Source organism: Manis pentadactyla, chromosome 5 (genome assembly GCF_030020395.1).
Source record: "Manis pentadactyla isolate mManPen7 chromosome 5, mManPen7.hap1, whole genome shotgun sequence".
In the NCBI taxonomy this organism is placed as follows: Eukaryota; Metazoa; Chordata; class Mammalia; order Pholidota; family Manidae; genus Manis; species Manis pentadactyla.
In genome coordinates this window covers 177,611,210-177,635,187 of record NC_080023.1, presented here as the reverse complement: position 1 = coordinate 177,635,187, position 23,978 = coordinate 177,611,210, and the positions used below count along the sequence as shown (strand labels likewise).

General features: G+C 64.7%; 1 protein-coding gene across 2 annotated transcripts; it reads left to right on the top strand.

The window, feature by feature from the left end:
* Window positions 1-7,835: 7,835 nt before the first annotated feature.
* On the top strand, window positions 7,836-23,429 carry CHRNA4 (cholinergic receptor nicotinic alpha 4 subunit). Of its 2 annotated transcripts, XM_036901738.2 has the most exons (8): window positions 7,836-7,979; window positions 8,267-8,401; window positions 8,997-9,589; window positions 10,958-11,109; window positions 13,989-14,033; window positions 14,157-14,266; window positions 18,381-19,737; window positions 22,755-23,427. In XM_036901738.2, the coding sequence occupies exons 3-8, from the start codon at window positions 9,511-9,513 to the stop codon at window positions 22,878-22,880; spliced, it is 1,869 nt and encodes a 622-aa protein (XP_036757633.2). In that variant the 5' UTR covers window positions 7,836-7,979; window positions 8,267-8,401; window positions 8,997-9,510; the 3' UTR covers window positions 22,881-23,427. The 2 variants fall into 2 exon arrangements, with proteins under 2 accessions (XP_036757633.2, XP_036757635.2); XM_036901740.2 differs by lacking the exons at window positions 7,836-7,979; window positions 8,267-8,401; window positions 8,997-9,589; window positions 10,958-11,109; window positions 13,989-14,033 and having other exon boundaries at window positions 14,170-14,266; window positions 18,517-19,737; window positions 22,755-23,429.
* Window positions 23,430-23,978: the final 549 nt, after the last annotated feature.

The following is a 23,978-nucleotide window of genomic DNA, read 5'->3' as shown; positions in this document are numbered from 1 at the left end:
TTCAAAAGGTCTTCTGTCTCTAACAGGCAACAGTGGACTTGCCCACACTCAGGTTCTGGTTTTCTAGGACCTGGGGGGCCCTCGTCCTCCTGAGGTAACCACACAGTGGCCGTCCATAGACCTGCAGAGATGCCCCCATTGGGAGCTGAAAGGATCAGCCCCAATGCAGGCCTGGTCCCACTTCCCTGAGCCGGGGACCTGGGGGCGGCCTTGACCTGCAGCATCTCCTGCCAGCCCAGCCTGTCCGCCCATGGCTGGTGTCTGCCCAGGCCGTCCCTGACTTGCTCTGAAGATGGGCTCTTTGCAGTTGCCCACCTGACAGGTGGGGCATAAACGGGGGCTGGGCCATGCTCACAAAAAGGGAACCAGAAGGGTCTTTTGGGGGCTTGGCACCACATGTACTGGCCAGAGCAGGGGACAGTGGCCATGTGCTCCAGACAGGCCCCTCCAGATGTGGCCAACTGCATGGCCAGAGGTGTCGCCAGGGGCGGTGGGGAACTTGTGTGGGCCAGCTGGGAGGACAGACAAGGCAGGAAGCGGTGTGTTTGGGCAGCGGTGTCCCCAGTGCCTGCAGGGCAGGCATCAGGGGACAGAGGGGGGCATGGGGGACTTGAGAGGGTACAGGGGCATGGACGCCCTGGAGCAGCTGGGCCAGGGCTGCTATAGAAAGAGGTGCTTGTGGGGTGTGCTCTGGGGGCCCAGGAACCTGGGCTGGTTCAGGACCTGGGCCCCAGTAACTGGTCAAAGCCCCTGGTGCTCAGGTGCCACCTGCCTGCTCCATCACAGCCCCAACCCATCCTTCCCTCAGCCATGTGCCAGGCCCTGCCAGGGGGAGTCAGGGCCTGCTGAGGTGGACCCTGGCCCTGACAAAAGGAGCCAGGCAGAGCATGGGGGCAGGTGAGCAGGGAAGGGCCAGACTGGAACATCCTAGAACTTTGCCCTGCAGCAGGCAGTGGCCCTGCAGTGGCAAGAGAGAGAAGAGGGACGGGTCACTCGGGCCCTCCTGTGCCTGGGACAGGGAGGAGCATCATTCCAGAGGGCCTCCCATCCCTCCACCCTGAGGACCATCCTGGCTTCGGGTCTGGGGAGCCGGGGTGATGGGCCTACCTGTGTAATTTTCCGTGGGGCGGCCACAGGCCAGGGAACACTGGCTGGTTGAGTGGGACGTTCGCTGGGCAGTGGCCCCACCTTGGTTTTGCTGGCCGGGTGGCAGCTGCTCTGGGTCCTGCAAGCTGCCACGTGATGTGCTTGCTTGGGGTCAAGGCCTCTTCACCCTCCTGCAGCACCAGAGTCTGAAGTTCTGTGTTTACAGAAGTTGGGGCCGTGCCCTGGGAGCTGCTCCGGGGCTTGCTGCCCAGAGCCTCTCTGAAGGACAGCCGGTCCTCCCTGGCGGCAGCTTCAAAACTGAGGGCTTCCGTAGCGCCACACCCAGGTACCCAGGTGTGGGCATCCCGGCTGCCACAGCTCCCTGCCACCCACCCTCCTGTCTGCGTGTCGCAGCCCCGTCCCCAGGGCCGTTTATGCAGCTGCCCAGGCAGCCGGCCCCAGGCTGTTGGAGGGGAGGCCCAGGACCTGGGCAGGGGCCACACCCCTCCCAGTGGGTCCCAGAACAGAGCCACAGCCTGAGCGCGTGCTGAGCTCCATGCTGGTTGCTCATGGAGAAGCCAGCCCCTCAGAGGTGGTAGCAGCCGTCCCTGAGGGCGCAGAGCTGAGGAGGGGCCACACGCTGCCCGCCGTAGCTTGCCACGGCCAAATCTGTGTTTCCAACACCAGAAAATGTACTTAAACTCTGCAAATGGGTGCCAGGGTAATTATTTCTGCCAGGACTGGGACAAGTCCAGGGCCTCCCTGGGAGCAGGCCAGGGACGTGTCAAGCAGTTGGGAGAGAGACAATGAATGGAACAGGGTGCTGGCACCCAGTCAGCCCAGATACTGACTCTGGCCAAGTGGACAGGGAGGCTGAGGCTGCACCACTCGCGCAGGCCGTGTCCCCAGGAGCTAGAAGGAAGAGAGAGAGCCAAGAGCAGCCCCAAGTCCAGGGACTGGAGCCTGCGCGGGAAGCTTGGTGGCTCAGTCCACGTTAGTTAGGACGACACCGTGAATACCCACGAGGCCACGGCCTTGCGCAGGAAGCTGGGATGGCTCCGGAAGGGTGCTGCGTGGGCGCCTTGGTGAGCTACTTGCAGACATGTGTTTCTCAGCGAGCAGCAGGGCTGGGTTCATGGAGCTCTCTGGGCACAGATCTGGCACACAGGTCAAGGAGGATGGTGGGGTGGAGGGCAACCTGGGCTCAGCTGACCTGGGGGCCGGGGGCCTCGGGTCTGGGAGGTTGGGGTGTCAAAGAACTGTGATGCTGGGTGGGGAGACCCTGGACTCGGGGTCCCATGGCTGAGCCTCTCATTGGCCAGATGGCCTCAGCTTTGTCACCGCAGGCATCAGCCCAGATGCCCGTGACAATCCATCTGGCATGATAAGTGTTAGGATGTGCTGGGAATCGCAGCGTGCTCCATGCTGCAAATGAGCCCCCTTCCTTCTCTGCCTCTTTCCCCCTCCATCAAATGATGGGCTCGGAACCCCAGAGCCACGTGAAGCAGAGCCCCCGCCTCCGGGCAGGAGGGCGCCTCCGTGACCGTGCAGGTCCCGAGCTCGGTTCAGGGCAGGTGTCCGGCTGGCTGTGAATCGGCATCTGATCATGAGGGCCTGATCGATGAGCTCCGTCTCCGCCCTCACCAGGTACCTTCACCTGGTGTGTGGAGGCTGAACGTCTCCCTCCAGGAAGAGCCATGGCTGGAAGCCTGAAGGCCCAGCTGGGTCTCCGCGTGCCCGTGAACCTGGGGTGGAACGGCGGTGGCAAACGGGAGGGGGAATGGGGTTCTCCCGGCAGGGCGTGGGCCTTGGGGTTAAGCAGGGCCTCTGGGGCCTGCCTAGGGGCATTTCAACCCACAGAGCTCCCCTCTTGTTTCTTAGGGCTCCCCCTGCACCTCTTCCTCTTGGCCCCCAGGCTGCCCTCAGCTCCCCTGCCCAGCTGAGCCTGAGCCTCAGATCCTCTGTTGACTTCCTCACAAAGCACCTGGGGCCCAAGAGGTGCCAGACCCAGCTTCAACTCGCCCGTCCCTGCAGCAGAGCCCGAGAGCCAGCGCCTGGGGAGGGGCATCGCCCAGGTGCCCACCAAGCGAGGAGCACAGCCTCCGTGGGTTTGCTGGCAGGTCCTCAGGGGTCTTGGATACCCAGTGCTGGTTGAAGGACCCCCAGGATGCCTGAGGAGAGCCCCTGCCACTGCCCCTGCGTAGCTTCTGGAGGAATTCTTGAGATCTGGAAATGCAGTCACCTGGCAAGAGGGGGCTGTGCTCTCGGGACTGATCCCCTGGGCCTGGGGGCCCGAGCTCCTACCACTGAAGGCTGGAAAAGACAGTGGTCTGGGCGCTCCTCCAGATCCAGGCAGGCTGTGCGTGGCGGACCTGCCCGGCCGGTGCATGAAGGGGTCCTCCCGGGCAGGAGATGGGCATGGGGATGAGGGTGGAAGGGAGCAGGCCAGGCTGGGCCCCAGGGCCACGACGCAGGAACAAGGCCCGTCTGGGACCCCAGGCACATGTTTTCACATGTGCTTCTGTGCACAGCCCCCCAGAAATGGCCTCTGGGTCTGCACCGTCCCACCAGCTTCAGATGGAGATGCAGGAGCTTCCTCTCTGGCCTCTTCTGAGGGTCTCAGCCAGCTCAGGCACCAGTGAGACCCCACCCTACAGAGCCACATAGCCTTGGCACCCAGTCTCTGCAGCCTGCTGACATTTCATTGCTGAGGGGTGGGGGCATGGGACACCTCCAATAGCTGCTGTTTCCCACCTGTGTTTGTGGGAACTCAGGCCACCAGGAAACGGACCCAGGGGGTGCAGCAGGGGGCCAGGCCTGTCAGAGTGGCACTAACTGTACTGCGCCCCAAGGAGCTTGAGATGGCAACAAAGTGTGGGTGGTCTCAGCGGGGGAGAGAAGCCCTCCCCAGGACCGCCATCCTGGGGCAGCCATGCTGGTGCCTCTGCCTGTGTCTGAGTCTGCAGCACCTCTCCTTGGTCAGGAACATCTCTGCTCTCAAAGCCTAGGGAGTGAGGGACAGCACCCCATGTTACAGGTGGGGAGGCTGAGCTGAACAGGGAGCTTGCTTGAGCACCCCTGACCAGAGGGGCCAGGCTCAGTCCTGGGTCTGCGTCCTCTGACTCAAGGTCCCATCGCACACACAAACCTCCCCAAAAGTGTGGCCCCCAGGGCATCATCCAGTGAAGGAGGCTGGGGAGGGGCCCGAGTCCCGGGTCTGCAGGAAACAGAGCCCCCCCACCAGCCCCCCACCAACCGGTGCATGGCTCAACAGGAGGCCTGAGGTGGCCTGGTGCCCCCTCCCCTGGGCCAGTGGGGCCAGTTTCTGAAGGTCAGATCCTGATTTCTAAGCCAGGAGGGGCTCCTCCCTCCCTTGAGGCCGCCGACCTCAGTGGAGGGGCTTTGTGGTCAGCAGCCAAGCCTGGTCTGGGCGGGAGGTGCCTGCCCCGTTCTTCCTCTGTGATGCCCGGGCAGCCACCTGCCTTGTGGGGCTTAGGTTCTGTGGGGCAGACAGACACCCACAGGCAGCGACTTTGGGCCCTTTGTGGATCGGCAGAGTCGGCCTAGCCCCAGAATAAGGAGACGGCTGTGCAAGCAGAGGCACACCCCACCAGTCCCAGGGGACGCCAGAGCGTGGGGTCGGAGTACAACGCAACGAGAATCCAAACAGGACCCTGCAGCTATGGCCACGCCCCGCTGTGGTGCCCGCACTGGCCTGGAGCGCCCAGGCAGAGCTCCATCAGGGACTGCAGGGGTCTCTTCTCCACCTGGTGGCAGGGTTGGGGCCTGAGCAAGGGCACAGTGACCCATTGGCCAAGGAGAAAGAAAGGACTACCCAGGGGGGTTTGGCGCGCTCCCCGAGCAGCCTGCCTCCGCCCTGTGTCCACACACAGAGTGACCGAGCCTGCCCCAGCCTCCTCGGAGGCGGCTGCGGGCCTGGGCCCTCCGAGGCCGGGGCTGCATCCACCTTCCCCAGTTGCCTGAAGGGCTCAGGCTCAAAATCGTAGCAGGTGGCCAGATGGCAGGGACAAAGGGCTTTTCTGTGTCGATGGCCTGTTAGGACATAATTCTTCACAAAGAGCTGGACTCACTCCCTCATAATGTCTGCCTCAGGCAGCTGCTGTGTCCACTGGCTTAAGGGGCAGGCAGGTGGGCAGGTGCCCATATATGGCTACTGGGTCCTGGGTTAGGCCCTTTGGGACAGAGTCCTGTGTGGGGGTCCTCAGGCCCAGCTTGGCACAATGACCGTGGGATGCTCTGCAGCCCCTGGGGCAGGTGGCAGGGCCCACCAGTGGCGAGGAGCAGGCCCCCTGTCTGTGCCACACATGGCCTGGCTGGTAGGCTCCATGCCTGGACTCTGAAGGCACTTGAGGTGACCCTTCGCTGTTGGCACGGGGACCTTCCCTTGAAAGCAGGCTGTTTGCTGCCGGAGGCCACTCAACAACTCCCAGACACTGAGCCAGGTTCTCAGGGCTGGGCTGCTGACCCCCCTCCACCCCCACAGCGGTGTGTGAGCTGGGACTGGTACCACCCCACTGAACAGCTAGGAAAGCAGAAGGAAAGCCGGACAGGTGCCCGGGCTGGCAGGGGAGAGCCCACTCTGGACCCAGCGTCCTCTGGGAGCTCTTGACAGGATGCATCCCCCACTCATCCGTTCACCACACCCATCCAGCCATCCATGTAGCCATACATACATACATCTGTCCATCTGTCTGTCTGTCCATCCATCCATGCATTTGGCACGTTCACTCAGCCCCTCCTAAGCCTGTGTGCGAAGCCTGGAGCCCCCCATGAACTTACATTACGGGCAGGGGCGGGGGTGGGGAGAGGCCGTGGAGGATGCGCAGGAGCATGTCTGGTGGGGAAGAGCCCCGGAAGGGACACAGCGGGGTCATGGGGCAGAAGTGGGGGTGGAGAGAAATGCATCTGGAGTGTAAGGGACACTGCTTTTCACGTGGCCTCTCAGGGACATTTGGGGCTTAAAGGGCCTGCTGTGGCTGACCCCAGGAAGCAGTGCAGAGACATCAGGGACAGTGTCACTGGGGGGATGGATGTCTCGGCCCCTGTGGGTGAGCCCCGGCTGGCAGTTTGGAGGAGGAAGTCCCCCAAGGGCATGGGGTCACAGGGAGGACCCCAGGTCCCAGTGTCCCAGCAGAGCTCACCAGCACTGCCCCCGGCTCACGTGAGTCCTTCCCCTCACCTCCCAGGCCCACCCTGCTCCTCTTTCTCACCTCCCTCGCCTGCCTGCTGGTGCAGCTGGGACGTGGCACCCAGCTGAAGCTCCCACCTTTAATTCAAATCCCTCTTTACACAAACAACTGGTTACCATGGAAATGTCCTTGGGACAGGGTGGAGGGTGGAGAGGGCAGGAGGAGGGAGGGAGAGGCGACGGGCAGAGATGACTGTCATTTCAGCGGCAGCCCCAGGAGCTGTCCTGACATTGGCTGGGGTGTGTGGGGGGAGGGGTCTTTGAGGAGCCCAGTCCACATCCTTCCTGCCCTCGGCCCCACCTGACATCACCCACAGAGGACAGGCTGCTGCCTCAGAGGACTGGGGCTCGGAGGCAACCCCTCCCCGAGCTGGTCTCTTTGTCCAAGCAGGTCTCCCTTCCTCTGGGACAGCAGTTTCCAGAGCAGTGGGAGGGAGGAGCCCAGAGGCCTGGAGTAAGAATCTGATTCATCTACCTGATTACTAGGTGCCTGCAGCAGGCGCAGGTGGGGAGGGAGGGCCTTGCAAATTAATGAGTTAGAGCCGATTAATCTTGCTGCATTAGCAAATCCACAGGGAAAGCCCACGAGGTCAGGCAGATGCATAGAGTGTGTGCGCTGGCTGCAGGGCTATGTCCGCTGGAGCCGAGCGCCTGCGCCTGTCCTGCCAGCCACCTGCACCAGGACAGACGGGCCTGCTGACCACCACTGGGGTCCCGGCCGAGTTCATCTGTGGGAATGGCCATTGGGAGCCACCATCTCCTGGCCAAAGTGACAGGGAACAGAATGGAGAGCTGGCTTCTGTGGGCCGCCCAGGGTTCCCACTGAGGGTCAGGGGCCTATTTCCCTGGAAAGAGACATGCCCCTGAGGCAGCTTCAGTACCTGCTGGAGGCCAGGATGCCCAGCTGGGCCTCGAGCCCTGGCAAGGGGTTGGGGCCAAGCCTGATCCTCTGAATGAGTCCTTGAGCCAAATCAGCTCTAAGCCTGGGGCCTCCCACAACAGCACTGCCTGGAGATGGCTGTCAGAGGTCACAGATTTGGGGGCCAAGCTTTAATAAGTCCAGGGGGTGAGCCTAAACACAGAGGCATGAGGGAGCAACCTGGTCCTGAAAGACACTGGATTTGCCCCATATCCCTTGTCCGGACAGGGCGAACATCACTTTGTCAGCCGGTGACCAGCCCGCTTAGACCTTGCTCTGCTAGATTGCAAAATGAGCGTACATAGGACCTCTGCTTCACAGGGGTGCTGAGGTAGTTGAAAGAGACTTCCAGAAGGGACTGAAGCACGGTTGGCCTGAATTATGAACAAAAGCAGTTGGAATCAGTTCTGCACACTGTCAGTCAAGCACACTGTCCACTTGTCCTGGGACAGAGCGGAGCAGGGTGCGTCTCACCCAGAAGCAGCGCAGACACAAGGAGGTGCCAGGCTTGCCGCACCCCCCACCCCCCGTCTACTCCCTGAGAGGGAGGCCCCACAGGCTCTCCACCTGGTGCCCTCCCGCCCTCACACCCAGGCAGCAGCTGGCAGACCTGTTCACCAGCTCCTGAGTCCGTCCAACTTGCCCATCAGCCTGGACAGCTTTTGGTTCCTGGCACAGAGCTGGCTTATGGAAGGGGCATAGCCAGTGCTGGAGGCACCCAGGATCTGGCGCTGCTGGGAGGCCTGGGGTGGCGAGGCATGAGGGGTGAGAGGGGACCCGCCCGCAGAAATAGGACACCAGCGAGCCCAGGCTCCAGTTCTGTCGGGGGCCTCAGGGGTGATGCCCCAGGCCCAGTGGTCCAGAAGGCTTCCCTGGGCTCCAGGGAAGGACAGACCAAGGCCTCCACCAGGAGGTCCTCTCAGCAGGGGACGAGGCAGCCTGGGACACACCGTGCCTGAGGCTGGGAGGAGGCCAGGTGGTGGGCTGGCATCCCTCTACTGTGTGACCTTGGGCACGGCTTAATCTCTGTCCATTTCCTCGCCTGGATGCAGGTAACATGGGGGCCCAGTGAGTTCTGAGGCTGGTGGCCGCTCAGATGGGGCATCCTGGGAGCTGTCTGCAGGCGGGTCCCAGTGACCACAGAGCTCCCCTGAGAGCCTCGGCCTGGGGAGTGCAGGAGGCCCGGGGTAAGGGAGATGGGGAGGGGGCAGGGGCCAGGGGGAGGGCAGAGGAGATGGGGGGTGGGAGGCAGCGGGGCCCTGGCGGGGGGTGGGGGTGGATGCCTGCTGCTGACGGAAGGGAGCATCACCTGTGTGGGGGTGGGGGGCAGACATGGAACGGCTCCTTCTGGGTGGGGCGCCGCTCAGCGGCAGGTGGGGACATCTCCTTTCTGCCCCCAGCCATCCCGACGTCTCCGTGGGGGGAGTCTGTCCTCGGAGAGCCCGGCGTGTGGTGGGGCCCCTGGGGCAAGGTGCGCAGGTGGCCGAGCGTCAGGCGTTGCTGCCGAGCGGCGCCCTCGCCGCGCCCCAGACGGTGGCTCCGCGCACGAAGGGGCCCTTCCCGGCCCCTCCTCGGGGCACCTGCTGCTCAGCGGGCGGCCACCGCGGCCCACCTGAGGGCGCAGCCGCCTGCCAGGGCGCCAGCGGGGCCGCGCCGACACCCCGGGCGGCTGATACTGTTCAAGGCCAGCCTGGGGGCGCCTGGGCCGGATGGGGCGCCGGCAGGCCGCACGGAGTCGGGGGCTTCCCGGGCGCGAAGCTACCAGTCCTTCCCTCCCGGCAGACAGGCGGCCCGCGGGGGCGAGGACGCGGGAGTCGATCAACACACCGCGAAGCGGGGCGGCCGACGGAGTCGACCCCGCGTGCCGGGCGCCCCTCCTCGTCCCCGCGGGCGCGTCCCTCTCCAGGCTGGCGGCGGGCGCGCGGGGCCTGGGGCGCGGGCCGGGGGGGGGTCGGCGTGGGTCGTGGCCCGGAAAGCGGGCCGGCGCTGGGATCCCCCCGGCGGCGCGCGATGTCTGCGGCCCCTCCCGGGCCCGCACGTCCCCGGGGCCCCTCCCGGCGCGGGCCGCCGCCTCCCTCCGCCCTCCGCGCCCGCCTCCCCGCGTCCCCGCGGGCGGGAGGCGGCCGGGGCCGGGCGGGGCCGCGCCAACGAGCCCACTGCCCGCGGCCGCCGCTGCACCTCGCGGGAGGAGCGGCCCGCGAGGCGCGCGGGGCATGAAGTTGGGAGCGCGCGGGCCCGGGAGCGGCGCCGCGGTGGAGCCGGGAGCCGCCCGCGTCTAGAGCCCGCTCGGCGCGCCATGGAGCTCGGAGTCCCGGGGGCGCCGCCGCCGCCGCTGCGGCCGTTGCTGCTGCTGCTGGGGGTCGGCCTCCTGCCCGGTAAGTTTCGGGCTCCGGGGGGCCCCAAGCGGGGAGGCTCTTCGCCGTCCTGAGCCGCGGGGGCGCGCAGCGGGGCGGCCGCGGAGGGTCCCCAGCCCCGAGTCGCGTGTCCAGCGGTGCGGGCCGAGCCCGGCAAGGAGGGGGTTGACCGCGGGGAGAGGGGTTTGGGTGGGGTCGGGGGCTGTTTCAGGACCAGAAGCCCCAACTTGGGTGGAGAGCCGTCCCATCCATGTCGTTCCCTCACCCACTGTGCGAGATCTCCCCGCGGACCACCCTCCCGCAAACTGCTCGGGGTTCGGGGCATCCGCAGAGCGGTCTCTGCCCCACCCATGCCCTTCCTGCTCCCGCAGGCCCAGCAGGACCCCCACCCCCAGCCTCTGGGCAGCCACCTTGCTATTCAGGGACAAGTGAAGGGGATTTAAGCCCCGGCTTCCCCAGTGAGGAGGGGGCTACACCTTCCTGGTCAAAGGGAAGAATGAGGTGGGGGCTCTGGGCTGGGAGCGAAGGGTCTGGAGATCTAGGACTGGCCCCAGGGGCCCTTGTGAACCCGCCCCCCTCCCCCCACACTGCCTGGCCCAAGGTCTTGTCTACGACACACAGACACACAGGTGAGCCACACAGAGCTGAGAGGAGCAGGAGGCGGGGCTCCTGTCGGCCTCCCCAAAACCCTCAGGAGGCAGTGGCCCCAGTCCAGGCACCCAGGAGGGGAAGGGAGGCCCCCACACCAGACTGGTCATGGGCTGGGCTGAGTGGGAGGGGCCCCTCCCCAGGCAGTAGAGCGGGGAGCTCGCTCCAGACTCGTGGAAGGCAGTCTGTGTGTGTGTCCAGGAACACAGGGCTGCAGGCTGGTGTCAGGTCTGCATTAAAATATCCCCTAAGCGTCAGGGGACAGTTCATTCTGGGCGGTAACCCAGGGTGGCCGCCCTCTCTGCCCTTCCTGCATCACCCTGCCCGGGCCTGCCCCCACTGCCGTCTGCTCCCTCCTGGCCCACAGTTACACCCACCATATGCTTTGAGGCAAGGTTCTCAGGACTCTGCTAGCAGCTGCACATGCAGCTCCTTCCCCTGAAGTCGTGCTCTGAATGGGGAGACTCACCCAAATGAGCACTTGTCAGGCTGGATCCACGGCCTTTGACCTGAGATGCGGGGTGCTAGGAAGGCCCAAGGGATCTGGAAAGGCTTCCCCACCCAGGCTAGAGGAGAAACCACGGCCTGGAGCAGGGAGCACATGCTAAGGTCCTGCGGTGGGAAGGACGTGCCAGGAGGGACAAAGGAAGCAGGGCGGCTGGGCATGGCCAGTGGCTGGAGGGGGCAGCCTGGATGGCCCTGTACCCCGCCCCTGAGCTGCCTCCCTGCCTGTCCTGGCAGTGAGCAGCCACGTGGAGACCCGGGCCCACGCAGAGGAACGGCTGCTGAAGAAACTCTTCTCTGGCTACAACAAGTGGTCCCGGCCCGTGGCCAACATCTCGGACGTGGTCCTGGTCCACTTCGGCCTGTCCATCGCACAGCTCATTGATGTGGTGGGTGCTGGGCTGGGGCGAAGGGAGTAGGGAGCGCTGGGGTCGCCCTGTGGGGACCACCGCCTGTGAGGGGGCTGGAGGTGGGGAGGAGCTGGGAGGAGTCGTGGCATGTGTCGCTGCCCAAGCCAAGCAGGGAGTGAGGAGAGGCTGGTTTTGTGCCCCCCTCCCGCACACGGAGGATCAAAGTGCCAGGTTCTCAGCAGAGGGCCAGGGCTGTCCCCTTCAGGCACAAAGAGCAGAAATCACCTTGGTTAGGTGGGAGCAGGTGCCCAGGCCTGCCAATGGCCAGATTGCAGGGCTGCAGCGGGAGCTATGGCAGCAGGAGGGTGGGCACGACCCAGCCTCCACCTGGCCTGGTTACCTGCAGGCCCCTGTTACCCACTGGTCTGGAACGTGGGGTCCTGGTGGGCTTCAGACGGGTCCGGGGTATGTCTACCTTCCCAGTTACGGACGGAGGCGGTGCTGGGGGCTCAGCCTCCAGGTGGCTCTGGGGAGGTGGGCGCCCATCCTGCAGGGGTGATCTGATTGGGTGGTGGGTGCACAGCCTGGGGTGGGGTCTCAAGGGCCTTGGAGTGTGGGGAGGGGGCCTCCGGAGCCTGGTCCACTTGCCGCGAGGAGGTCCAAGGCCTGCTGGGTTTGGAAGCATTTGGATTTTCCACTCTGGGATCCAGCCACTTTAGGTTCCACGGAGGGAGTGGAATTCACCCAGACTGTAGACACCAAATGCCACCCCACTCCCCTGCCAGGATCCCAACCTGAGCCCACTCGGTGAGGGGAGGAGCCACTTGTGCTGGGGTCTGGACGCCCTGGTTCCAGGCCGGTGCTGTTCATGCTGGGTGAGCCTTGGCCACCGCAGCTTCTCATCTGGGAAATAAGCACAGAAGCACCGTCTCAGGCTGAGTGGGCAATGTGCCGGATGTTGGGGGACGGGAGGGGCTCAAAGGACAGAACGGGCCAGTAGCCCGGACACCCTGTCTGCCTGCCCTGTCCCCCTGGTTCCTGCCCTCAGGCATCCAGGAACCGGCTGGAGTGGTTCCTGTGAGGTGCTCTGGCCTAGGCATGGCCAGAAGTCAGTTCGAGGTATGTAGGGCTCGCAAACCCGCTGAGGTTTGCAAACACGGTGCAAAGCGGGCCTTGGCCACCGTTCAAGGATCTGGGTCGGCTGCACCACCGCCTGGCCTCCCACCTGAGCTCTGCGGGGCTTGCTTATAGCTGCTCAAGTTTGCCCATGAGACACAGGCCTGCAGCCCAGCAGCCCTGAAGCCTTGTGAGGGACCTTCCAGGGGCCCTGGGGCAGTGTGGGGCGGGCCGGCTCTGCCTTCCACGCTGCGGCGGCCAAGGACCCCCCTACGCACTCGTGCTCATGAGCTGCCCTCGCTCATGTCCCAGATGCTGGCCCTCGGCCATGTCTGTGAGTGGCAAGGGCTGCCCGTGTCTGGGCCACTCTGCCTGTCCCTTTGTGGGGCTCGTGTACCCTCTGCAGGTGCCTCTCAGGGCAGGAGTGAGTTCATGCCTGCAGAGGTGCCTGAGGCATCCTGGGTACTTCCCAGGCCTGGGCGTGCTCCTGGGAAAGGGGGCCAGGCCCTGCCACCCCGAGTCTTGTTCTGAGCCTGGGGGGATGGGCAGTGGGCCAGAGCAGGGGTAGGCTGTGCCCCCAGAGGATGGGACTCCAGTGGGCATGGGGGTGGTGGTGCGGGCAGCTCCATGGGGGGACCACTGAGCCTGCCCCACATGGCCCCAGGGAGAGCAGGACCAGGGCAGCACCCAGGGGCGGCCAGGGACACGGCTCCCTCCCCCAAGACTGGCTGGCTGGCAGCTTATGCCTCAGAGGAAGCAGCCGTGGAAGGCGCCCAGGCCTGTGCTTTTGGGCCATAAAGCCCGGTCCTGACGCTTCTCTGGCCTGGTGGCCCTTTGGATTTCCTGGGTGTCAGCACTGTGCCAATGGCCTGTATGTCCTGGTCCAGGGCAGAGGAGGGAAAAGGTTGGGCCATCAGAGGGTGGGGAGAGCCTCACTGGGGTGCTGCCCCCACTCCCTGTGTCCCCAGGCCCAGCCCTTCCCCCAGGGGGAGAGGCCCTACCCCTCAGGGGTCCTCCCAACTGCTGCTGAGCCCCCTGACCCAGACCTGGGGCAAGGCTTGCACCCACGGCCCAGCTCCCGTCCCGGGTGGGTGCCTGGGTGCCGAGGAGGCTGGGTGTAGGCATGGCTCCAGAGGCCAGCGCTCAGGACCCACAGGGTGAGGTGTGGGGACCCTGGGACCTGCCCCACAGGCCCTGCATTGCCGCATGGAGCCCGGCGCTCTTCTCCGGAAGGCTCTGGCCTGGGCTGGATTCTGAGCGCTCAGAGGCCGGGTCTCCAGTGGCCGGAAGGGGCCTCCAAGGATGTGAGGCCCAGCACCCCTGAACTGGGCAGCCGGGCTCCCGCTCCCGCCTCCTATTCCCGCCCCATCCTTAGGCTTGGGGTGAGGCCCTGTGCATCCGGGTGGCTTTGCAGCAGCAGGAGGGACAGGAGCTGCTCACCTGGGCCCACCTGTAGAGCGGCCGCTCTGGTCGGCCGGGAGGGACCCGGGTGGGTCCAGAGGGAGGCAGCTCCCCAGCGGCCCAGATCCCCGGGAACCAGCTCCCCTTCCCTCACAATGACTGGGGGAGGGCCAGGCCCCAGGTGACTTCAAGCCAGCTGGGCCCTGTCCCTACTCTCCTCATGGAATGCCTCACATTGCCGAGTCTCCCTGGGTGCTCCATCCTGGGCTTGGTTGCCCCCAGGGACGAGGTGCTCACTCCCTCCTGAGGACCCTGGCCTGTCCCTGCGGCTAAGGAAGCTCAGGGCCATGGAGCTGAACCCATCTCCGGGGGCACGGCCTCCGGTCTCGTTTGTGTCCTAGGACGAGAAGAACCAGATGATGACAACCAACGTGTGGGTGAAGCAGGTGAGTGGGGGGGTGCCTGCCCTCTGCCCCCTTATTCTCCGCCCAGCCCTCCCCCTTTGCCCCGTCCTGCCCCTCCCCCTTCCAGCCCCTCATTCCCACCCTCCCCTCCCGTCCCCTGCGCAGGAGTGGCATGACTACAAGCTGCGCTGGGACCCTGCTGACTATGAGAATGTGACCTCCATCCGCATCCCCTCTGAGCTCATCTGGCGGCCGGACATCGTCCTCTACAACAAGTGAGCCTGGGCAGGGCGTTGTGGTTCTTAGCGAGCATGGGGGGCAGGAGTGCGTCAGCCAGGTCCCGGCCAGGCGGCTCCGCCAGGGCTGGGGTTAGTGGGAGACAGGCCAGGGAGGAGGAGGGTGCCGGGAGTCTGGGGGCAGGCCTGTAGCAGGGTGTGGGCTGGGTCCCTGCCTGGACCAGCCCCAGGGCCTTGGGGGCCTCCTCCTGCCTCAGACGCTGCCCCAGGATGACTGCAGGCCCCAGAGCTGCTCCCCTCTGGGCTGCAGTCGTTTGCAGAATCTGCCCCTGGCTGCGGCATGTGGTCCCCCTTGCACAGGCCCTCGTGTCTCTTATGGTAGTTGAGTCCAGATGCACAGGGTGCTCTTGGAAGGAGGTGAGGGGGCCCGACTGCCTGCCCCCTTTCAGTGGGCCGCCCCCATCCACCCCCAGGCTTTTTGTCTCAGGCTGCCCTGTCCAGTCACCGCAAGTCCCCAAACCCGGCTCATCATGCTCCCCAGCAAACAGCCTCTAGCTCGGGCCGACCCAGCCCTGGGGGGGCTGAGCTGAAATCTAACCACGCACCTGAGTGTTCTGTGCTGAGGGCCAGGGTTTTCCGGCTACGGCCGTGGCAGGCCACGAGCTCTTAACGTGTTCGTTTGTTCCCCTGTCGGGCCCCCCCGGGGCAGCTCATGTCCTGTGTCTGCATCAGCGTGGTGTCGTTGCCTGCCCGGCTGCCCGGCTGGGTCCGAGGGGCTGTGCCCTGAGGCTCCTGCACCAGCCGGGCAGTACTAATAGCAAAGCACTCAGCTGCCTGTTTCTGCCATCTGTCCAAGCTTCTCCCTCCCCACCACCAGACCCCAAAGGGCCACAGCACAAAGCCCCCTCCAGGGCCCCAGGCGCTGGGCCTGACCTACAAAACGATGCTTTTTGATTAAGGACCATCCGGCTCCTCTCCCAGCTCGCGTGCTTCCAGTAATGGCAGCAGGCAGGGCTGCAGCGCAGGAAGGAGCTCGGGGTGGTGTGGGCTCACATTGGGGTCAGCTCGGGAGTGGGAGGGCTGCCCTGCTGCTCCCCCCGCAGAGCAGGCATGCTGTTCTCTGCAAGCTGCTTGTCTGAACCATGAGTCTGGGGTCCTCAAGCTGCCCCAGCCTTCCTGGGGTCTACGCCTAGCCCCCAAGCCCTTGCCCCCAGACCCAGCACCTGATGCATCTGAACAGCTGTGTGATGCAGGGAACATGCATCGGTGTTGATGCTCCAGGACCCTGGGAGCATCACCTCCGGGGGGTGGCTAGACACTCCCTGGGCAGGACCGCCAGCTGATGCGATAGTGCCCAGGGCTACAGCCAGGGGGGCGGGTACCGTCACCCAATACCCCCTTCTCCCCTCCCTGCCAGGACCTGAGGATTTGGTGGGTGGACCCTCAGGTTGTTTGTGGGGCTGCGGCAGGCGGCACTCTCTCGGGGCAGGGCTGGGTGAGGACAGACCCAGAGCAGCTGGCTGGTGCTGGCCAAGCCACAGCCACTGAAGAGGCCCGTTTCCAGGGGCAACAGTGTGCAGTTGAGTGTGGCCAAGTGGTCAGCCTGACTGCTGTGCATGTGGGGGCTTTCCTGCACCAGAGGGTCTCCCACGGCCTTTCACATGCAGCTTCGTGTGGGACCTGCCCCAGCCCGGCTGGGCTCCACTGCTCTGGGGCAGTGGCTCCACGTAGTGAGTCCAGAAGAGGCTCAGAGTGGCCGGGCCAGCCCCGAGGTCCGCACCCACCCAGCCTCCAGTCTCCTAGCACTGCCAAGGGTGGGATGTGGGACCGGCAGCCACTGGGTGATGTTTATCTCCCTGGCACAGTGCGGCCTCTGAGGGGACAGGGCGGCTTTGTGCAGTGGTGACAGCCTTGCCTACAGGAACCTGCCCCTTCCTGGGCACCACAAGGCAGCCAGGTCCCACATGCAGCGCGTGGCCCTTCCGCAGACCTTGCCGGGCTGGACGCGCCATCAGCACGAGTGTGAAGGGCAAAGCACCGTGATAACCAAGCAGTGAAAACCCTGAGGCCTCAGGGCATCATGTGGGTCCCAGGTCACCCCTCCACACCTGAGGGCCTGGTGGCCCGGTTTCTGGGTGCCCTGGGGGCCTCTGAGCCACCTGGGCTGGGCGAGGAGGGGGCAGCTGCAGCAGGGGGCCGGTGGAGACAGAGCCATCAGGATCTGCTGGGAAAACCAGATCTGGTCCTAGGGCTGGAGAGGCCCGGAGCCTGAGGCCCCAGGCTGCTTTCAGTGAGCCCCAGAACATCCCTTGCCCTGCCCAGGGGTCAGGGCCGCCTGCCGGGCCCACACTGCTGCTTGGAGCTCTCATCTCCCCGAGGAGTGTTTGCTGAATGGGGTGTTGACTCATTTGCTGAATGAGAGCATTTTAGTTTGGGCCTCAAAGGGGCAAAGCTTTGGTTTTGGAGGGATGGAGTCAGTCTCCGGGCCAGAGGTGTGCATCCCGCCACCACCTTGAGAGGTCCTGGGTCCATGCATGGGGGCCAGGCTGTGTGGCCCAGGGTCCAGGGCTGAGCAGGTTGTGGCCAGGCTGGATTTGGGTGCAGAACGCTGTGGCATCCAAGTCTGCAGGGTGGGTGTGACAGGAGCACGAGGGTGACTCCAGTGAAGGATTGGGGGAGGGTCCAGCAGCGTCTCTGCTCGTAGCCGCTGTACCAGAGGGACTGGCAGTGGCCCCCACCTTCCATGGTGCTGGAAGCCCAATGCCAGTCCTGTCAGCCACCGCACTGCCTTCCCTTACAGGGGAACTGAGGCTGAGGGAGCTGCACCCGGAAGTCCAGGTCACACCCCCGGGATCCAGATGGAGGCCAGGTGCTTCCCACTGCAGAGCGGAGGATGAGGGCTCTCGGGGCTGCTTGTAGGTGTCTCTGCGTGCCAATAGGCCAGTGGCCTCGCCCCACAGTGGGTCCCACCTGTGGACAACCTCACAGGGAAACTGAGGCCGTCTTGCTGTCTGGGAAGCCCAGGCCAGGGCCGTGCACTGTGCCCACCAGGAGAAGAGCTGGGGCCAGCAGCCCCTCCCCATTGCCCACCCTGCCTGCAAACACGGTGCCAACATCCCCCAAGGCCCAGGGCCAGGCAGGAGGGTGGTGACCAGAGGTGGGCCCTGAAACCCTGACTGGGGTTCGCGGCCAGCCCATTGCCTCCTGCCCTCTCGGCCCTGGCCAGGCTCTGCTGCGGTGGGGCCTGGACTCCTCACCTGTGCAGGAAGGGGAAGCCTTTGTGCTCCTGGCGGTGGGTAGTTAATGGAGAGAAGGTGCTCAAAGGTCCCAGAGTCGTCACCCACTTGGTCTGGGCAAAGGAAGGTGGCTGGACAGGCCCACACCCCAAGAGTGATCCAGCCTTAGGGGAAGACCCACAGGGGATGAGACGTCGTTCCAGGATGCCTTGCAGAATTCTGCAGTCCGTGGTATCTTGCCCTTGGTGTGGCATGAACAACCAGATTGGCAATGGTGGGTCCCAGGAGGTTCAGGTGAGGGCCACTTAGCCCAGACTTCCTGGACCCCCACCCCACCTGGAAGCAAACCTGTACACAGTGTGGGGGCCGAGACCCTCTGATGATCCGTCCCCTCCACCTCCACCCTGGGCCTGGGGCCTGTCCTCCTGAATTCTCCCACTCACCTTCCCCAGAGGCTGGGAGCCCTGATCTCAGGACCCCTGCAGGGACCCAACACTTGTGGAAGCCCCTCCAGGCTGCCTGTTGGTTCCCAGTATGGACCAGTTCCTAGCTCCAGGGCTGAGAGGGGCCAGGCACCACCTCCCCTCGGTGCCAGAAAGTGCCGGGTGCTTGGGAGGACGCTCGGATGCCGGCCGGTTTCTGGTCCACCCCTCAAATAACCACCATCATCAACATGCTTGCGAGTCCCCTAAGCCAGGGGCCACCCCCAAGGCAGGTGGCTAAGCTGAGGCGGGCAGGCGAGTGACGTGCCCAGGGCTATCAGCCCCGCCCACCCAGCCCAGCCTCCCGTGAGGCTGCCCGCCCTTCCTCGCGCACCCAGGACCTGGGGTTGTGCGCGTGGTGGGGCGCTGGATGGCACCGGGGCAGGGTCCGACTGGGGTGCCGGTGGGTCTCACGCTGCCTCTCTCTCTGCCCAGCGCGGACGGGGACTTTGCCGTCACCCACCTGACCAGGGCCCACCTCTTCCACGACGGGCGGGTCCAGTGGACGCCCCCCGCCATCTACAAGAGCTCCTGCAGCATCGACGTCACCTTCTTCCCCTTCGACCAGCAGAGCTGCACCATGAAGTTTGGGTCCTGGACGTACGACAAGGCCAAGATCGACCTGGTGAGCATGCACAGCCGCGTGGACCAGCTGGACTTCTGGGAGAGCGGCGAGTGGCTCATCGTGGACGCCGTGGGCACCTACAACACCCGCAAGTACGAGTGCTGCGCCGAGGTCTACCCGGACATCACCTACGCCTTCGTCATCCGGCGCCTGCCGCTCTTCTACACCATCAACCTCATCATCCCCTGCCTGCTCATCTCCTGCCTCACCGTGCTCGTCTTCTACCTGCCGTCCGAGTGCGGCGAGAAGATCACGCTGTGCATCTCCGTGCTGCTCTCGCTCACTGTCTTCCTGCTCCTCATCACCGAGATCATCCCGTCCACCTCGCTGGTCATCCCGCTCATCGGCGAGTACCTGCTCTTCACCATGATCTTCATCACCCTCTCCATCGTCATCACCGTGTTTGTGCTCAACGTGCACCACCGCTCACCGCGCACACACACCATGCCCGCCTGGGTGCGCCGCGTCTTCCTGGACATCGTGCCGCGCCTGCTCTTCATGAAACGGCCATGCGTGGTCAAAGACAACTGCCGGCGGCTCATCGAGTCCATGCACAAGATGGCAAGTGCCCCGCGCTTCGGGCCCGAGCCCGAGGGGGCGCCCAGCATCAGAGGCAGGGCCCAGAGCCGGGGCCCCTCGCCCTCCCCATCCTTCTGTGGCCCTGTGGACGAGGCTGTCAAGCCCCAGCCAGCCTGCAAGCTGCCCCTAGACCAGGTTCCTGCTCTACAGCCCTCAGAAGCCGGGAAAGCCAGCCCCTGCCGCCCACCCACTGGTGCCCGGGCCCCAGGGCTGGCCAAAGCCCGGGCCCTGAGTGTCCAGCACATGTCCAGCCCTGGTGAAGCCGTGGAGGGCAGTGTCCGGTGCCGGTCTCGGAGTGTCCAGTACTGCATTCCCCGAGATGATGCCACCTCCCAGGCTGAGGGCCCCACGGCTGGCTCTCCTGTCTCCCAGGTCTGCTCGGTCGAGCTCGCGCCACCAGACCAGCCCCCTCCATGCACATGTGAGTGCAAGATGGAACCATCTGTGGCGTCCCCGAACGCCGTGCCCAAAGCCTGCAGCACCAAGGCCCTGCCCCGGCACCTGCCCCTGTCTCCAGCCCTGACGCGGGCGGTCGAGGGCGTCCAGTACATCGCAGACCACCTGAAGGCGGAAGACACAGACTTCTCGGTGAGTCCCCGCCTGTGGCTTCATGCGGATGTGTCCCTGGCCCAGGTGGCACCGGCAGGCACTCTGCTTCTCTTTCCACCCCAAAGAAGGGAGTGGCTGGTGAAAACCAGAAACCAGGGTCCAGACCCAGGCTGCCGAGCTCGGGGGACACTACAGCCTGAGCCCCACCCCTGCTCCCTCTACCCCAAGCCTCCATTACTGGCTGGGGTCCCTGGGGCAGAGCTGGGGTAGGTGGAGCCTAGGGGCGTCCCCTTTGGGCTTTAGGACACAGTCGCCTGTGGGCAATAGGGAGGGGCCTCCCCTGGGGAGTCTGGGCACCACTGCGGCCATGGGGTACTAACCAGCAGTGCCCTCTCTCTGACCTTGGCCCTGGAATGCTCCGCCATGGGCCGCAAGGGGGATCTGGGGTGTCTGGCCCTGGAGCCGGGTCCGAGGGCTGGGAGGAGACAGGACAGCGTTGGTGCCTCTGCAGCCAGATGGGAGGAGAGGAGGCTGGGGTTTTGGGACACAGCCCTGCCCTTCCGCCAGTCCCTGGAGTCCAGCCCTGGGGACCCCAGAGGGCTGCTCCTCCTGCCGAGGGGCTCCTGGGCCAGCCCACCCTGCCTGCTCCTCAATCGCCAGCATGGACCAGAGGCTTTAGGGGCATCCATGTCCCCCTGCGAGTGTCAGCCTGATAGGCTGGCCCATGCCCATGGGGCTCACGGAAAGGTTCTGAAACGTGCCCAGGTCCCCAGCTGGTGAGCGGTGGCCCAGGGCCTAGGCCAGGTCTCTGTGTTCTACGTCTAGGGAGATGTTCCTCTTTCCTGCTGCAGACACTGCCGGCCCGTCCTGTGGGGGGGGGGCCCAGAGGCTGGGGTCCCAGTCCGATGTGGCTGAGACCCGGGATGCCAGAGCCAGGAGTGGGGCTGCTGTCCCAGGCTCCGCCAGCTACGTCTCAGGGCACCGGGGCCGGTGGGTCCAGGCTGACAGTGGAGCCCCAGCTCAGAGCATGGGCACCGGCCTAGGCAGTTGGCTGGCATTACTCGATGCCCAGTCTAGGCCCAAGTCCTGCCGCACCCACCTTGCCTCCAGATGGTGTCCTCCTGCCCTGGCTGGTGGAGACCCGGGGGCAGCACGATGCTGCCGTCCCTCCCCTCCCCCTCCGCCTCCGCAGTCACGTGAAGGTTCAACAGACCCATAGCTAAGTGAGCCCCGGGGAGGAAGCAGGCCTGGCCACACAGCACACGGGAGAAGCGAGCAGGGGGGTCGCCCACCGCCAGCCCCCTATCCCAAGAGGCTGCAAGACCATTCTGGAGGTGTCTGCCTGGGAGAAGTCTGCCCCGGGACCTGGTTTTGCTGCCGCCTCTTGAAACGAGACAGTTTCTTGACTTGGCGTGGGTCAGAGTGGGCCTGTGCAGCGTGGCCTCGGCCCTTCGAAGTGTCATCAGACCCTCCGTGGGCTCTGGCGCTCGGTGACGCTTGTCAGCACGGGGCTGCCACGACCTGGTTCTGGGTCCTCAGTGCGTCTGCGTCCCCGGGCTCTGGGGCGCAGAGCTGGCTTCACGGGAGTCGGCCTCGTGTCCCCACCGCTTTGTCTGCAAAGGCGTTTCTTCTTCGGGATGGAGACGGCACGCAGGGCGGGAAGAAAGGAGGGAATGGAGGCTGGTCTCGCCTCCTGGAACAGAGGGCACGCGGTGGACTTTTTATTTATAAGTGACCCCATTTGCTCTCAGGTTTCCTGTGAATAAACGCGGCCGTTTCAGCTTGGTTTGAACCATCAGGAGGCCTCTGATTACTTAAAAAAAATCAGAGCAGAAAATGGCAAAGAAGAACCCTCTTTTCCTGGATGCCCCAAAATGGGGAAGCTGAGGCCTGCCTGTCGCTGAGGCTGTCACACCCGGTGGCCTGAGCCCTGGGGCTGCCTCTCTGGTCACTCGAGTGCTGACTAGCTGCCCACTGGGATTCCTGCAGCCTGGCTGGGCTCTGCGTCTGCCACTCAGCCTTTGTCCCTGGGGTCATCAGGGCAGCTGCTGCTTCGGCCCCAGGGAGGCCAGCATGGGGTTCGGAGCCAGGACGGGGAGCGGCCTGGGCTGGACCTGCTCCCCGTGCACAGATGTGGAGCTGTGGTTATTCTTGGCCTGCAGGATGGCGAGGGTGGGGCCTCTGCTCGGGGGTGAGTGGAGCAGGTGGTGAGCCCAGCCTGCTTTGTGCTGTTCACTCCCACCCCAAGTCCATGTGGTCCCCGGTGCCCTGCCACTGAGCATGCCCTGGAGAAGGGTTGGGGCCCCCGTCCCTGGCCACCCTGCCCCACTCAGAGCCTGCCTGCAGCTCCCAGGACTTTGCCCACCTCGTGCGTGTGGCCCTCATGGAGCTGAGAGACCTCACTGACCATGAGGGGCCACAGGCTCCATGGGCAGCTGGCTTGTGAGCACCTGCCCCAGGGCAGGGGCAGGAGTGGGGCCAGCCAGGCCTCAGCTGTTGCTCTTGGGACACCATCCACGGTGGGGCCCACACTGCGGGTTCTTTTTAGGTGCTCCTGGCCCTTGCCCCATATGACTGGGCACGTGGGTGCCCCCCACATCTACACCTGCAAAGTGGGGGTGCACTGGGCCTCCAGAGTGCCCTTCCAGCTTTTGCAAACCGAGAGCCAACTCCACTGTCACACAGCCTGGACCCTGGTGTTCCCCGAGGCCCTCACTGTCCACCTCTTTGGAGCTCAGGCCCCTTGCTAGGCAGGCAAAGTCAGGAGGGCCCACGTGGCCATAATGTTGGCCCCTTACAGGGGGTGCTCACCCCCTGCAGCCCGAGTGTTCCCGAACCCAGACATCAGCAGGACAAGCCATTTCTCTGCATCCTTCCCTACTGGTCTCCTCAGCACAGGCATGTGCCTATGACCCTCATCACCTGTGGCGCTGGTGACCTTGGGGGGCAAGGACAGGAACCTCAGAACCTGCCAGGCCAAGCACTAAGTACCAGAAGGTTCTTGTGCCAGGGAGGCCGAGGGTGGTGGTGGAGCGACCATGTGTCTCTCTTTGCAGGTGAAGGAGGATTGGAAATACGTGGCCATGGTCATCGACCGCATTTTCCTCTGGGTGTTTGTCATCGTCTGCCTGCTGGGCACTGCGGGCCTCTTCCTGCCACCCTGGCTGGCCGGCATGATCTAGGCAGCGGGGGAACATGCACCTGCCAGACCCAGGTGGTGTCTACGGGCAGCTCACTGGGGGTCTGTGCCTGGCTCTCCGCAGGACTCTCTGGGGCCTAAGGGTCACACCGTTTGCCAAATAGTCCCTCTGTGCTGTGTCTATTGTGAGATGGCCTCGGAAAGGGCTGCTGCCTCCTGAGAGCTGGTGCAGGCTCAGTCTGGCTGGGACCTACCTAGGAGGCAGCCGGCCTGGAAAGGAGTGGCTGGTAAATGCCTGTTCTTGTCCATAGGGTGGTGTCAACCACCTGAGTCTTATAAAGTTTATCTGGAGCATGGTGACACATTGGCTTCCTGCCCAGGATGCGCATCTGACCACTCTCAGTGCAACATCTCAGCAGTGTGACTGTTCCTGAGGGCCGCGACCTTCAGCTCTCTCAGCCCCAAGTGCCCCTCATCCCTGGGATCCCTGAGCCCAGGCGCCTGAGCCAGGGGCCTGGCCACCTCTCCCTCCCCAGGCTTGGGGGGACTGCCCCCCTAGGGTTGTCAGACCTGCTCTCCTTCACCCCATAGAAATCAGTCAGCAAACACTCAGATCTCATTTGCTGGAGGTGGGTCCAGGCATCTATTTTGTTTTGTTGTGGGTAAATTAGTAAAAACCCATTTTGTGCCCAAGGCGCTTTGAGCAAAGTTGTTAGACCTGGTGCTGCTAGGAGGACAAGCCAGTGGCTGGTTCCCCAGGGGCAGGTCCAGACGCCTGCCTTCCAGGGTGCCTTGGGGGTCTTGGGCAGGACTTAGCAAGGGCCCAGTGATGCCCCAGGTTGTCCATGGGCATGGGTGGTTGGTGGGGAACCTGGGGCTCTGGGCTCCCCATCCCAGCTCTCCCCTGACCTCTTGTGGGTTCCCCCAGAGTGCAGCCCCCTGGGAGACCCTCTTAGGGGCACAGACATGGTAGCCATGGCGAGGCCAGGGGCAGAGAGGACGCCTGAGGTCGATTCTCCAGGGCCAACTCTGAGAACCTCCGGAGTGTGGTCTGTGGGGTGGGCTGTGCCCTCACGGGCCTCCCAGCCCTGGGTGCACCCTCCCCAGGGCCAGCATGGCCAAGCAGCCTCTGCCTGGCTGA

What these genes read in the sequence shown, in the direction of transcription:
- CHRNA4 (XM_036901738.2), top strand. Translation starts at nt 9,511, where the DNA reads ATGGAGCTCGGAGTCCCGGGGGCGCCGCCGCCGCCGCTGCGGCCGTTG. An exon ending in TCGCACAGCTCATTGATGTG is followed by an intron (nt 11,110 to 13,988) that starts GTGGGTGCTGGG and finishes TTTGTGTCCTAG; the next exon opens with GACGAGAAGAACCAGATGAT. An exon ending in GACATCGTCCTCTACAACAA is followed by an intron (nt 14,267 to 18,380) that starts GTGAGCCTGGGC and finishes CTCTCTGCCCAG; the next exon opens with CGCGGACGGGGACTTTGCCG.